General features: G+C 38.3%; 1 protein-coding gene across 1 annotated transcript; it reads left to right on the forward strand.

Annotated features, from left to right (window-relative positions):
• The first annotated feature begins 295 nt into the window (after positions 1-295).
• On the forward strand, positions 296-625 carry LOC122065137 (glutamic acid-rich protein-like). The gene has a single exon (XM_042628945.1). It carries the CDS (start codon positions 296-298, stop codon positions 623-625), a length of 330 nt encoding a protein of 109 aa, XP_042484879.1.
• The last annotated feature ends 12,974 nt before the right edge of the window (positions 626-13,599 follow it).

The raw sequence follows: 13,599 nt of genomic DNA on the forward strand, positions 1-13,599 counted from the left end.
TGGACTGACATGTTAATGGATCCAGGTACTCCCACTTACTCCTCTATTGGATCAGTGAATCTCATAGACATGGAAGAAGAGTCCCAGAGTGACCCTACAACTCTCATTGTACCAGCAATACCTCAAATGCATGTCATAGATGAGGTCACACTAAGCATGATCAGGGCAATGACAGCATTGGCTATTGGAGAAATGATCTAAGATGAAATACACCTAATCCATATAGGTGGAGAGAGTGACAGTGATACTGAAGGCGCTGAACAAATTTGTGAGACAGTGAATGCTATTGGGGGAAATGTGCCCAATTTTTCCTTCTGATGATGATTTAGAGGAAGAAGAAGATGATGATGAGGACATAAAAGATGGTCAAGAATCAGAAAATGACGATCTAGAGGAAGATCTTGTTGAAGAAGATGAAGATGAAGATATAGAAGAAGGTCAAGAATCAGAAAATGAAGATCTAGAGGAAGATCTTGTTGAAGGAAGGGAAAACAATCAAGAGTCAGAAAGTGAATATTTTGTTGAAAGAATTGAGTTTGAACTATATCCAGAGGAAAGTGAAGAAGAGAATCCCTCCTACAACAACGTGCTCGGCCTACTGAACCAAATGTGTGAAGAATGTTAGTAATTGAAAACATGTTGAGGAAAGTGGTAGTCCGGCAAGAAACTATCAAAGAATTTTGTGAAAACCTTAAGGTTAATTTTGAGGATGAACCATTTCTCAAAGGGCTTATTCTGCATTTGAATAGTTAAAGCTCAGGCTATCAACATTTTAGGGTGTCCTCCAAATCCATTCACACCATCTGCATATGAAGAAAGGACTGAAGAACCCATGATGGGCATGATTGTTGATACAAACAATGATGATGAGAGTAAATACCCTTATAATATTTTATAATATTCTCATCAAAAAGAGGCCTGAAGGATTCAAGAAAGTGATGGCCACTAGAAGTGGGAAAGACTACAAAGCAAAAGGGTTGATAGTGGAACAACCAATAGTCATGGAGACGGGGCAGTGTAGCAGGCTGCCACAACCTGAGAATCAAGTATTGAGCTAGTTGAAAAAGGTGCAGGCCAACATCTCCATCTGGGGGTTGTTAATGGCATCTCCTGCTTATAGGGAAGCTGTATTAAAGTCCCTCACAAGTGTGCAAGTGCCTGTCGAGATGGATCTGTCATGATTATCTCAGATTGTGAGAGCCACATATACTGTTCAAGCATTAATGTTCTCCGATATAGACTTACCTCCAGAGGGTATCAAGTAGGGGTGTCAATTCGTGGCTCAACCCAACTAAACCGATCGAGACCGATAGTTTATAGACCGGCCCGGCCCGGACCGTTTATTAAACGTGTCGGGCTTGAGCCCAGCCCGTTTATAAATGGTCGGTCTCGGTTTTGCTACTTGGACCGTCGGGCGCCTGATCGAGACCGATCGAATAACGCCCGATCGAGACCGGCCTATTGTGCACTGACTTGGCCCGAACCTTTAATGATTCTAGAATACCTATTTTACCCCCCAAATTAAAGAATAAAAACTAAAAAGTAAAAGACATGTTCACATTTTAAATAATGGTTATATTTGGTATCATTTATTGATTTATTGTCATTATTTTGGGTTTGCATGAGTGGGCCGGAATATAAGAGCACATTTTAAAGAGGGCCCGTTTAAAAACCGGTTAAAGCCCGTTTAACATTAACATGTCCGTAGCCCGGTTAAGGCCCGACTAAAGCCCGATTAAGGTAGCCCAATTATAGCCCGAGACCGACCGACCGAATATAAAGTGTACCATGCCCTCAATAACTAAGCCCGATTAGTTAAATGGGCAGACACGGTGTAGCCTTCGAAAGTCTTCAAGCCCGATTAAGCCCGACCGAAATCGGACCGGCCCGACCGGTTGACACCCCTAGTATCAAGCACACCAGAGCTCTATATATCACTGTAGAATGCAATATGAATATAGTACCTCAAGTCCTTATTGATAATGGATCAGATCTAAATGTTCTATCATTAAGGACTGCCACATGTATAGGCTTTAATCCAGACCAATTCAAACCCTTGGCTAAGAGCATTAAGGCTTACGACAACACCAGAAGAAATGTTGTCAGAATTCTCACAACGATGGTGATAATAGGGCCAGTTGAGTTCTGTGTTGAATTCCAAGTAATAGATATGCTAGCCTCCTTCAACATGCTTCTAAGTCATCCGTGGCTTCATAAGGCAGGGGCAATGTCATCTACTCTACACTAGAAAGTAAAGTTTATCTATGATGAAAAGGTAGTTACTATTTTTGGAGATCCTTAATTAATCAACACATTGGTTAACATTGAAGTTGGAAAAACTTAAGAGCAGGAGGTGAGTCTGAGTGGCTTTGAACTAGAAAAAGTTTGTTCTTCTGTTGTTAAAGAGCCAATGAAGGAGAATATTCCAATATCCTATAAGGGCATATGAAATATTACTGTTGGTCGAATGATAAAATAGATGCATTATTTTCCTGGAATGGGATTGAGAAAATACCAGCAAGGACCTACGGGGTTGCCGAAATTCCCTCACGTTGCCGGAATGCGTGGTTTAGAGTTTTCTCCTAAGGAAGAACAAAAGATGCTAGAAGATATAAGGAGGGGCCAAGGTCGAGCAAGTGCTTATCGAGGGGTTAAGAATCAAAAGATGCTCGTGATGGCAAGGAAGGAATCCTCCTACAAGAAAAGGGCTACTTACCCTCCTTTAGGAAAGTACTTCGTGAAGGAAGCAGAAGATTTTTCCAATTATAAGGTTCTTGACCTTCAACCTAAGAAAGAAGAAAAGAAAGAAGATTATGAGTTTGAAGTCATCTATCAAGATCAGATTGATTGGATCACCTATGAGTTGGAGTGTCTACCATTTAAGGAGGAGAGTAAAGATAATGGTATCAGTGATAGATGTGATTGCCACAACTGAAGAAGAATCTGCAATTGACCCTGCATCGTTGATTTGATCATCGTAGGTTCTCAAGCCTCATCTTACTCTGAAAAAAGTTTGGCAACATTAAAGTTACTCGGCGTCTCAATCTTCCAATAGAATCACATCTCTTCCTTCCTACAGAAGAAGTATCTAGAGGAGCTAAAAAAGGGGTAATACCACTCTTTTTGTGGGAGCAGTTCATATGCTAGAAAGAGAAGAGCTAGAAGGATGAATATCTGCCCTTACTATGCTAGAAGCAATTGCAATGGTTACATTCGAGATGGAGGTCAACGTTGTGACCGTGGTAAGGGGATCGCCTCATATACTAGACTTGAGAAGTTAGATTCTCTGGAAAGAGGGTTGAGTAACCTGGGGTGAGGTGCATCTCTCAGGAAATTCAGATTTATGGATCATGAGATTGATCAACTTGTTTTTAACAGAAAAGTGCCAAGAATAGGCAAGCTGAGTCTAAACTCTTCTGCCAAAAGAAACTGGGGCATCTACAGCTCCATGAAGAAGGTGAAAGTAGTGGTGTCAACAACACCCTTGAGGTAGATGTTATTACCACTGAAGAAGTAGAGGAAGGGCCAACGCCATATCTGTTGATTCATCTAGCCCGCAAACCATTGTTCAATTGGACTAGTGCAGGATATGGCTTCAAGCTCACTAAGACTCAGGGTCCATTCGGTTCTAAAATCACCACATAGATCAATGAAAATTCTGATTTCAAGTATGATTTGTCTCTTTCTGATGATGATCTTAAAAAAATAATTGATGAATATCTTGACTTGTTAGAACAATCAAAAGAAAAAAGAGCTAAACCTATGAGTGAGGACACTCGACTCACTAACTTAGGATCTGATTAATGGCCTAAAGAAATTAAAATTGGTGCAACCCTGAATTAAGAAGAAACCTCACAAATGGCCAGCCAGTTAAAAGAATTTGTAGAGGTTTTCGCTTAGTCCTATGAAGACATGCCTGGCATTGACCCAAAAATAGTGCAGCATCAACTTCCTACATATCCAGATGCGAAGCCTATTAAACAAAAGGCTAAAAGAATGCGGCCTGAATAGAGTCAAAATATTAGAGAAGAAGTAATTAAGCAATGGAATGCAGGATTCTTGCAAGTCATAAAATACCCCCGTTGGTTGGCCAAAAAAGTCAGAATGTATGTGAATTTCAGATATTTAAATAAAGTCAGTCCTAAAGATAACTTTCCTTTGCCCTATATTGATGTGTTGGTTGATAGCACTACAGGACATGCTTTATTATTTTTCATGGATGGGTTTTCAGAAACAACCAGATCAACATGCATCCTAAAGATATGGAAAAGAATGCTTTTACCACCCCTTAGGGGACCTATTGTTATAAGGTAATGCCATTCGGTCTAAAGAATGCTTGAGCCACATATCAAGAGCCGCTACTGCTATTTTGTATGATATGATTCACAAGGAAGTGGAAGTCTACATCGATGATATGATTGTCAAGTCTAACGACAGATAGGGGCATATATCAGCACTAAGAAAGTTTTTGAAAGAATCAAGGAATTTCAATTATGGTTGAACCCTTAGAAGTGTGTGTTTAGTGCAAAGGCAGGAACGTTATTAGGCTTTCTTGTAAGTGAAAGAGGTATAGAAGTGGATCATATCAAGATCAAAGCAATCAGGGACATGCCTGCACCTCAGATTGAGAAGGAAATACAAAGATTCCTTGGTCACATCCAATACATCAGCCATTTTATGACCCAATTGACCACTATCTGTAAACCAGTGCTCAAGTTGTTGAAGAAGGATCAGCCAACACAGTGGAATTCCCAACGTCAAGAAGCCTTCGAAAAAGTCAAGGAATACTTGTTAAATCCACCGGTTCTTATGCCACCAGTAAAGGGAAAACCACTTCTGTTATATCTATCAGCAGGGCAACTCTCGATCGGGTCCATGTTAGCTCAGAAAGATGGTGCAAAAGGAGTAGAATAGGCTATCTACTATTTGAGCAAGAAATTCCTGGAGTATGAAGTTCGGTATACATCATTAGAAAAGACTTGCACAACTCTTGTTTGGGCAATAAGAAGGTTACGACACTATATGGTGGCATATCCAATTCATTTGATTTCTAGAATGGATCCCATCAAGTATTTATTCAAAAAGCCCGCACTCACTAGTAGAATAGCAAGGTGGTTATTATTACTCTCAGAATTTGACATTACATATATCAATCAAAAGTCCATCAAAGGCAGGGCAATTGCAGATCATCTGTTTGCACACCTCACAGAAGATGGAAGATCATTAAATGATGCTTTTCTAGATGAGGAAATCATGATGGTTGAAGAAGAAAACTCTGTTAACACATGGCAATTATTTTTTTTATGGGGTGGCCAATCAAAGAGGTTATGAGGCAAGAGTGTTATTAATAACACCCGACGAGCTGTATTTACCTTCATCTTTTCAACTTGATTTTCCATGCACCAATAATATTACTGAATATAAAGCATGTGCAATTGAACTGGAGATAGCTCTGACAATTGGAGTAAAAATAATCCAAACGTTTGGTGACTCATCCATAGAAATCTACCAAACTCAAGGGAAATAGAAGACTAGAGATGAGAAATTAAAGCCTTATCAAGAATATCTGGAGAAGATCTCTAAGCACTTTAAAGAAATCTCTTTTGAGTACTTCTAGAGAGATAGCAACTGGTTCACCGATGCTCTTGCAACATTAGCATCAATGGTTGAGTGTAGTCTTATGGCCCACGTAAGACCTTTTCTGGTTGAAAGAAAGGTAAAGCCCATCTACCACAGTTTAGTGAATGCCTTAACAACAGATGGAAGATCCTATTGTGGACTTCATCAGCGAAGAAAAATATCCTATAGAAATAACGTCAGGGGAAAAGAAGTTTCTTAGAAAATATGCCACTCAATTCACATTACAAGGTGATTTGTTGTTCAAAAGATCATTCGATGGAATTCATCTATTGTGTGTGGATGAAGAACAGGCGCAGGCTATGATAGAAGAAATACATCAAGGTATCTGTGGACCTCACATGAATGCAAGAATGCTAGACAAAAAAATCTTGAAATTAGGATATTATTCCCGCACAATGGAGGCAGACTATGTAGATTTCGTTCGGAAGTGTCACAAATGTCAGATATTTGCCAATGTCATACATATTTCGCCAACGAAATTGCATTCGTTCAGTTCCCCTTAGCCATTCTCCACATGGGATATTGATGTTATAGGAAAAATTACTCCCGAAGCATCAAATGGACATGAGTTCATTGTTTGAGATTTTAAATGTAACCGCAAGCGTACGGATCAGTGTAGCTACGGGTCGAACTCAAGGAGAGCAGCCACATTATTTTTTTTTCTTTTAATAATGCGAAAGTGAACCTATTAATGGTTGTGATCTAATTCTAACTACCGTCCTAAACATATCTATATAAAATAACATCCTAACCATTCGTCATCTAAGAATTTAAAGATACAAGCCATGCAATTAAAATTAAATAAATAAATAACTGAAAATAAACAACCCAGGTAATTAAAAAAAATAAAGGAAAAAAATGCTGAAATAAAAATAAAGTAAAAGAAAGGGGATAAAGCTAGAGAGAGAGACTCACAAGTAGGTTTCTCTACTTAGCCTGAGAGATGCATCATAATATGAGCTTCCCTACTTGACCAGAGAGTCACTCTACTTGGCTTTAGGAATAGGAGACAATTAAAATAAAAATAATAAATTGATGGTTCTATGGCTAGGAGGGGCAAAGCCAACGCATACACTAGCCATGAACCTTGGGGGAAAAGGGATAGCAATAATATAACGACTGAAATTAAAATCCTAGATTAAGAAAGAAAGGATAGTCAGAAGAGGGAATGAGAGGGGGGAGAGAAGACTATTGAGGGAGCCTACTTACTTGAACTTCAACCCTTGAACTGAAACTTGATCAATTTGAGATACTACCAATACTAAAAACCAGATCTGGAATAAACCAAATCTAAAATTTCTAGTACTAGAGAAAACAAATCTAAAGAAAAAAAATGGAACTTGAAAGGCATGCTTCATAGCTTGTTCTTGTCACCTAGAACTAAGCCTATAACTAGAACTTGAAAATTACAACTTCAATTGCTTAAACAATAAAAATGAAAAACTAAATCAAAAACAAAAGTGCTTGCATTAATTGAATAAAAAGAACTTACAAAAGTGTTTAAAGCATAAACCTAGAACTAGAGCTAGAGAAAGAGATAGAGCAACTAAAAAAAAAAACCTAGAAGAAGAATGAAGTGCCTCCCCTTCTCTTACATGAGTTGTATTTATAGAGAATGGGAAGGTAGGGTAACAAATTTCTCTTTCCTAAAAGAGAGAAACCCACAATTGGTAGTGAGATCTTTTGAGACCAAAAGTGCTAAGGTGGAGGAGAGAGAAGAGAGAAATAAACATAGAGAAATTTCCTATAATTTTTTTTTTGCTTATTTTCTTTCCTTTTTTTTTTTTAATTTATTTCTCTTCTTTTTCTCCCTCCAAGAGACGATTTTCCTTCTTTCTTTGTGTGATTTGGGCAATCTTTTGGTGATGATGTGGAGGAGAGAGAATATTTGGACAAGATTTATTTTTCCTTTTTTTTTTTCTTCTCTTTTTGCACAGGAACCCCTTCCACGATTTTCCTTGCTTCTAATTTGGTGTGGAAATCCCTTACATGCCCTTAGTTCTTTAAGTGAGTGAAAAGTTGGAAACTTCAACAAAATTCTTCAAAAAAAGACAACCATGAGATTCGAACTTGAGATCTCCTGGTGAGCAAGGGAATTTTGCACACCATAGCTCACCAACTACACTAGGTAGTTGTTGTTGGAGAGATATGATGCCCGATAATGCTTAAAGCCTTTAAAATACAAAACCTGCAAAAAGAGAGTAAAACCCAAGGTAGCTCCATTCTAAATATATAAAATGCATGTTTTATTGTCCTAGATTTCACACATAAATGTACTCATCAGAATTCCCCCACACTTAGACTTTTTTAGCCCTCGAGCAAAACAAAAGGAAAAAGATTAAAAATAAAAATCCTAACTCACTTTCGTAGGAATCACGATTGCACTTAGCATGTGCAACAAGCCTTTAAACCCCTAGGTCACCCCTAGTGGACGAGTTGTGTCTCGTAGGTGTTTGTAGTGAATATACACCCAAAATTCAGAATAAACAAATCCCAACCTTGACTAAAGGTAAGTGCCATACCGATCCGGAGCAAAGACAATTTCTCTTACAAGGGACCCCCACACTTGAACTTTTATTACCCTTTATCAATTCCAGACACTAGCATATTTCTTAATTTGGAACTCACCTCGTCTCTTCCAAAATATCCTTATCTTAAAGCAAAACCACTTGTGAATAAATAGGGAACCAATGACTAAGGCGTTGGAGTGTTTTTTACCAAAACATATTACTAAGCATTAATGACATTTGTACATTTTTTTTCTTTTTTTTTTTCGCTTAATAAATTCTATTCTACTCCACTACTTTTGGCCTGAATGACATGGTGAAGCAAACACCATACACCCAAGTTACTATGTAGTTCACTTTTTGCATATGCCCGCAAAGACAGTGATGCTAGAGTTCCTTCAGAAGTTTCCTCCCATGAAATTTCAATCAAGACACCACGCTTCCTGAGGCTAATGCCCTATCTAGTTCCAAGGGAATCAACTCTTATTCTTCTTTATACCACATTTCACATTTCATTTAAAATTGTGCATTTGTCAACCCATGATGAATTAAAAAAGAAGGTCTCAACTCCAAATCAAAAGTACAAGGAACCCACAGACTTACATATGGTCCAACACCATAAAACAGGGGTCTCTTATTTTTCAAAAGAAAGTCTCATCTCATGACACGGGCTTATTTCTTTCTTCTCAACAGGGTTTTTATACGTTTAAAATGGGTACCTTAGTCAAAACTTTTATTTTTATACATCAAGTAACCGAATGGTATGATCATTAGACAAAAGCTAAAGTAGGACTTCATCCTTTAGCAAGCTCAAAAAAAACAAAAAGAAAAACAAATAAAACAAAGTAGAAAAAGCAGAAGCTGGTTTCCCTCCCCCACACTTAAGTCATGCAATGTTCTCAATGCATGAAAAGAATTAAAATGAAGATAATGCAAGGGGGTCATACCTGATTAAAAGTTAGTCATCAGTGTAAAGAGATCTGTGGAGATCCATTACCTCTTCACTACCAGTATTAGGAAACTCGAGGAATGGTTTTAAACGTTGACCATTAACCTTCGAAATTACCCTTGTTCCTGGATTTAGAATCTCCACAGCCCCATGGGGATATACATTATGGATAATAAACGGGCCATCCCATCGGGATCTAAGCTTACTAAGAAAAAGATGCAATCGAGAGTTGTACAATAAGACCTTATCACCAATTGTAAAAGATTTACACAGAATGTGCTTATCATGGAAAGCTTTGATCTTTTTCTTATAAATCCTAGAACTTTCATAGGCTTCATTCCTAAGTTCCTCTAACTCAGATAGTTGGAGTCTACGATGAATTCCCACATCAGACAAATCAAAATTGAGCTTTTTGATGGCCCAAAAGGCCTTATGCTCCAACTCAACTGGTAAGTGATAAGCTTTTCCATATACAAAACAGTAGGGAGACTGACCAAGATCGGTCTTAAATGCAGTCCAATGGGCCCACAAGGCATCAATAAGCGTAAGAGACCAATCCTTACGGTTGGGATTAACAGTTTTCTCTAAGATTTGTTTGCTCTTCCTATTAGACACCTTCACTTGGCCACTAGTTTAGGGGTGATAAGGGGTAGATAACTTATGGGTGATCCCATACTTTTTCATTAAGGCCTCAAAAGGCCGATTACAAATCACTAATTATTGCACGTGGTGCACCGAAGCGGAAAAAAATGTTCTCTTTAAGAAATTGGACCGCCACTTTGTGGTCATTAGATTTACAAGGTATGGCCTCTATCCATTTAGAAACATAATCAATAGCCAAAAGTATGTCTAGATTCCCAAAGGAGTTAGGAAATGGTCCCATAAAATCGATGCCCCATACATCAAAGATCTCAACTACCGAAATAGGGTTGAGGGGATCATGTTCCTCTTATTAATACAGCCAAAAGACTGGCAGGCGGGACAAGCCTTACAAAAATCAAAAGCATCTCTAAAAAGAGTGGGCCAATAAAATCCACATTGGAGAACCTTTGAGGCAGTCTTCTTAGGTCAAAAGTGTCCACCACATATATGATCATGATAAAAAGAGAGAATAAAATGTTGCTTATGATCAGGAACACATCGTCGAATAATCTGATCCGGATATATCTTAAACAAATAAGGATCATCCAAAAAAAAGTGCCTAACTTGGGAATGAAACCTATACTTATCTTGGGTGGACCAGTGATCCGGAGTCACACTTGAAACTAAGAATTTGACAATGTCAGCAAACCATGGTTCACTAGACACTATAAATAATTGTTCATCTGGAAAGTTCTTGTTGACTGGAGAATCGACAGTCAAGGAATTGGGAAGCCGGGATAAATGATCTACAACTAGGTTTTCAACTCTTTTTTTATCCCTAATTTCTAAATCAAACTCTTGAAAAAGTAAAACCCACCTAATAAGACAGGCTTTGGTATCCTTCTTCTGAACTAAGAATCTGAGAGCAGAATGATCAGTATACACCACCACATGTGAACCAACTAAGTAAGATCGAAACTTTTCTAATGCAAACACAGCCGTTAAAAATTCTTTTTCAGTGATTGTATAATTAAGTTGTGCATCATTTAAGGTCCTACTAGCATAATAAATGACAGTGGGTAACTTATTAATCCTTTGACCCAAAACCGCTCCTATGACAATATCCGAAGCATCACACATCAGTTCAAAAGGTTCAGTCCAAACAGGTGGTTGAACAATGGGTGCATTGGTCAACTCCTTCTTAAGTTGTTTGAAGGATTCTAGGCACGCTTTAGAAAACTCAAAAGTTTGATCTTTGGCAAGTAATGAAGTGAGAGGTCGGGCTACCTGACTAAAGTTCTTAATAAACCTTCTGTAGAAGCCTACATGCCCTAGAAAAGATTGAACGTCCTTAACAGATTGAGGGGGTAGTAAATTATCAATTAAATCCACTTTGGCTCTATCTACCTTAATTCCCTCCTTGGATATTATATGGCCTAAAACAATATCAAATTTAACCATGAAGTGGCATTTCTCCCAATTCAAAATCAAATTCTTAGATATGCACTTTTTCAAAACTAGGGAAAGATGATGAAGATATTCAAAATAGGAATTCCCATGAATTGAAAAGTCATCCATAAATACTCCTAAGAATTTTTTGATCATGTCAGAAAATATGCTCATCATGCATCATTGGAATGTAGCAGGGGCATTGCAAAGCCCAAAGGACATACGCTTGTAAGCAAATGTTCCATATGGGCATGTAAAAGTGGTCTTATGTTGGTCCTCTAAAGCAATTGGGATCTGGTTATAGCCGGAATATCCATCAAGAAAATAATAGTATTTATGTCCAGCTAACCTCTCTAACATCTAGTCAATAAATGGCAATGGGAAGTGGTCATTCCAGATTGCCACATTAAGTTTCCTGTAGTCTATGCACACTCTCCACCCAGATTGGACATGGATTGGTATTAGTTCATTATTGGCATTGGGAACTATAGTCACATCAGACTTCTTAGGCACTACGTGAACTGGGCTTACCCATTGGCTGTCAGAAATAGGATAAATTATTCTATGATCCAAGCACTTTAGGATCTCTTTCTTAATAGCTTCCATCATCATTGGGTTAACTCTTCTTTGGGATTCTGTGGATGGTTTAGAATCCTCCATAAGATGTATATGATGTTGCACAATAGAAGGGCTTATACCCTTGATATCAGCCATGGTATGTTAAACTCAACAGTTTGGTTACCAAAAGATAATCTTAGGAAACCATTCCGGCAGTTGATTAATGCATTACTGGTAGCCACGAATGGTCTTCCTAGAATTATTGGGATCTCATCCTTGGTTGAGAAGGGCTTGGTATCTAACACAATGAAATCAACAAGGAAAATAAATTCTGCCACCTTTAGTAAGACATCCTCAACCATCCTTTTAGGAATTTTAATAGACCTATCTGCCAACTGAAGAGTAGTTCCAGTGGCTTTTAATTCTCCCAATCCAAGTTGTTTGTACACATGGTAAGGTAAAAGATTCACACTTGTGCCAAGGTCAAGTAAGGCATGCTCAATGTAGGTGTTGCCTATGACACAAGATATGGTAGGGCTCCCTGGATCCTTATACTTGGCTGCTTTAGGCTGAGTAATTATGGAACTAATGTTACCTGTCAAGAACGCCTTTTTGGGCACACTAGTGATACATTTGTGAATACACAAATCTTTCAGTACCTTTGTATAGGTGGGGATTTGGGATATGACATCCAAAAGTGGGATGTTCACTTCTATCCTTTTGAAGACTTCTAAAATTTTATCCATAGAAGCAATCTTCTTTTTGTGTACCAAGCGATTAAGAAATGTGATAGGATGAACATAAGGACTGTTAGAGATTTGCCCCTGTTCATAAGAACCATTTTTTGTTTCCTCAACCAAATCATCTTTAGTTTCAGAAAAATCATTAGGTTCATCAGACGAACCTGGAACAAGAGGCACACTTGTGTCCTCAACTGAAGGAGAGTTAATAGGAGTAATAGATGAGGAAGAATTAGGAACGCTTAGTTGGTACTCTCTACCACTCCTAAGGGCATAAACAATATTACATTGGTTAGAGGGCCCTTATTGGGTCTGACCTTGTACTATATTCAGTGGTGCATTAGTTGATGTTTGTGAACTAACAGACGGATAATGCCTAGGGTTAGGCTCTGGTTGACTGGGTAAAGTTCCTTTCTCCCTTTCACGTATAATTGAGACAACTTGAGTGAGTTCTCTCGTAAGATTTTGATGGCTTATCATGAGGAGGGCCATATTTTTTTTCAAGTCACTTATTCTACTTGCCTCTCCAGTGTTGGTAAACCCAGGGGTTGCTGATAAGATGATAGGAGAGGGGCCCTAGGAAAACTAGCTTGAGGTCCTACATTTGACCTAGGAAAAGTATTTTGGGAAAAAGATTATGGTGCAAAGGGAGGCCTTTGGAGTCCAGGTTGACCTTGATTATAGAAATTGAAAGGCCTTGCTTGGTTATCCTGATTCCAAGAGAAATTTGGGTGATTTCTCTATCCTGGATTGTAGGTGTTACTATATGGATTATTCTGGTATAAGGCATTAACACTATCATTAGAAGTGCCCCCAGAGGTGTTGGGGCATTCTTCTATGAGATGTCCAGGGGACTGGTACCAAGCATAAATCTTAAGCAAATTGATTGATGATGGCTCTCTAGGAACAATAGCCTCAATTTCCTTGATTAGGCTATCCAAATGGGCTTCTTTGGCTACTATCCCATCCACAAAATATCCTTTTCCTCCTATGGTCCTTTCACTCTCTTGGGTTGATTTCCACTCATGGGTTTTGTCAGCTAAGTCAAGTAAGAATTCTCATACCTTTCCTTCATCTGTAAAGGATGTGAATCCCTCGGGCACATAGACTCTATCATTTGTTTAGTTGGGTAATCAATACCATCATAATTATTTGACATAAATGCCATAGGTCT

The sequence above is a fragment of the Macadamia integrifolia genome, unplaced genomic scaffold (genome assembly GCF_013358625.1).
Source record: "Macadamia integrifolia cultivar HAES 741 unplaced genomic scaffold, SCU_Mint_v3 scaffold1894, whole genome shotgun sequence".
Lineage (NCBI taxonomy): Eukaryota > Viridiplantae > Streptophyta > Magnoliopsida > Proteales > Proteaceae > Macadamia > Macadamia integrifolia.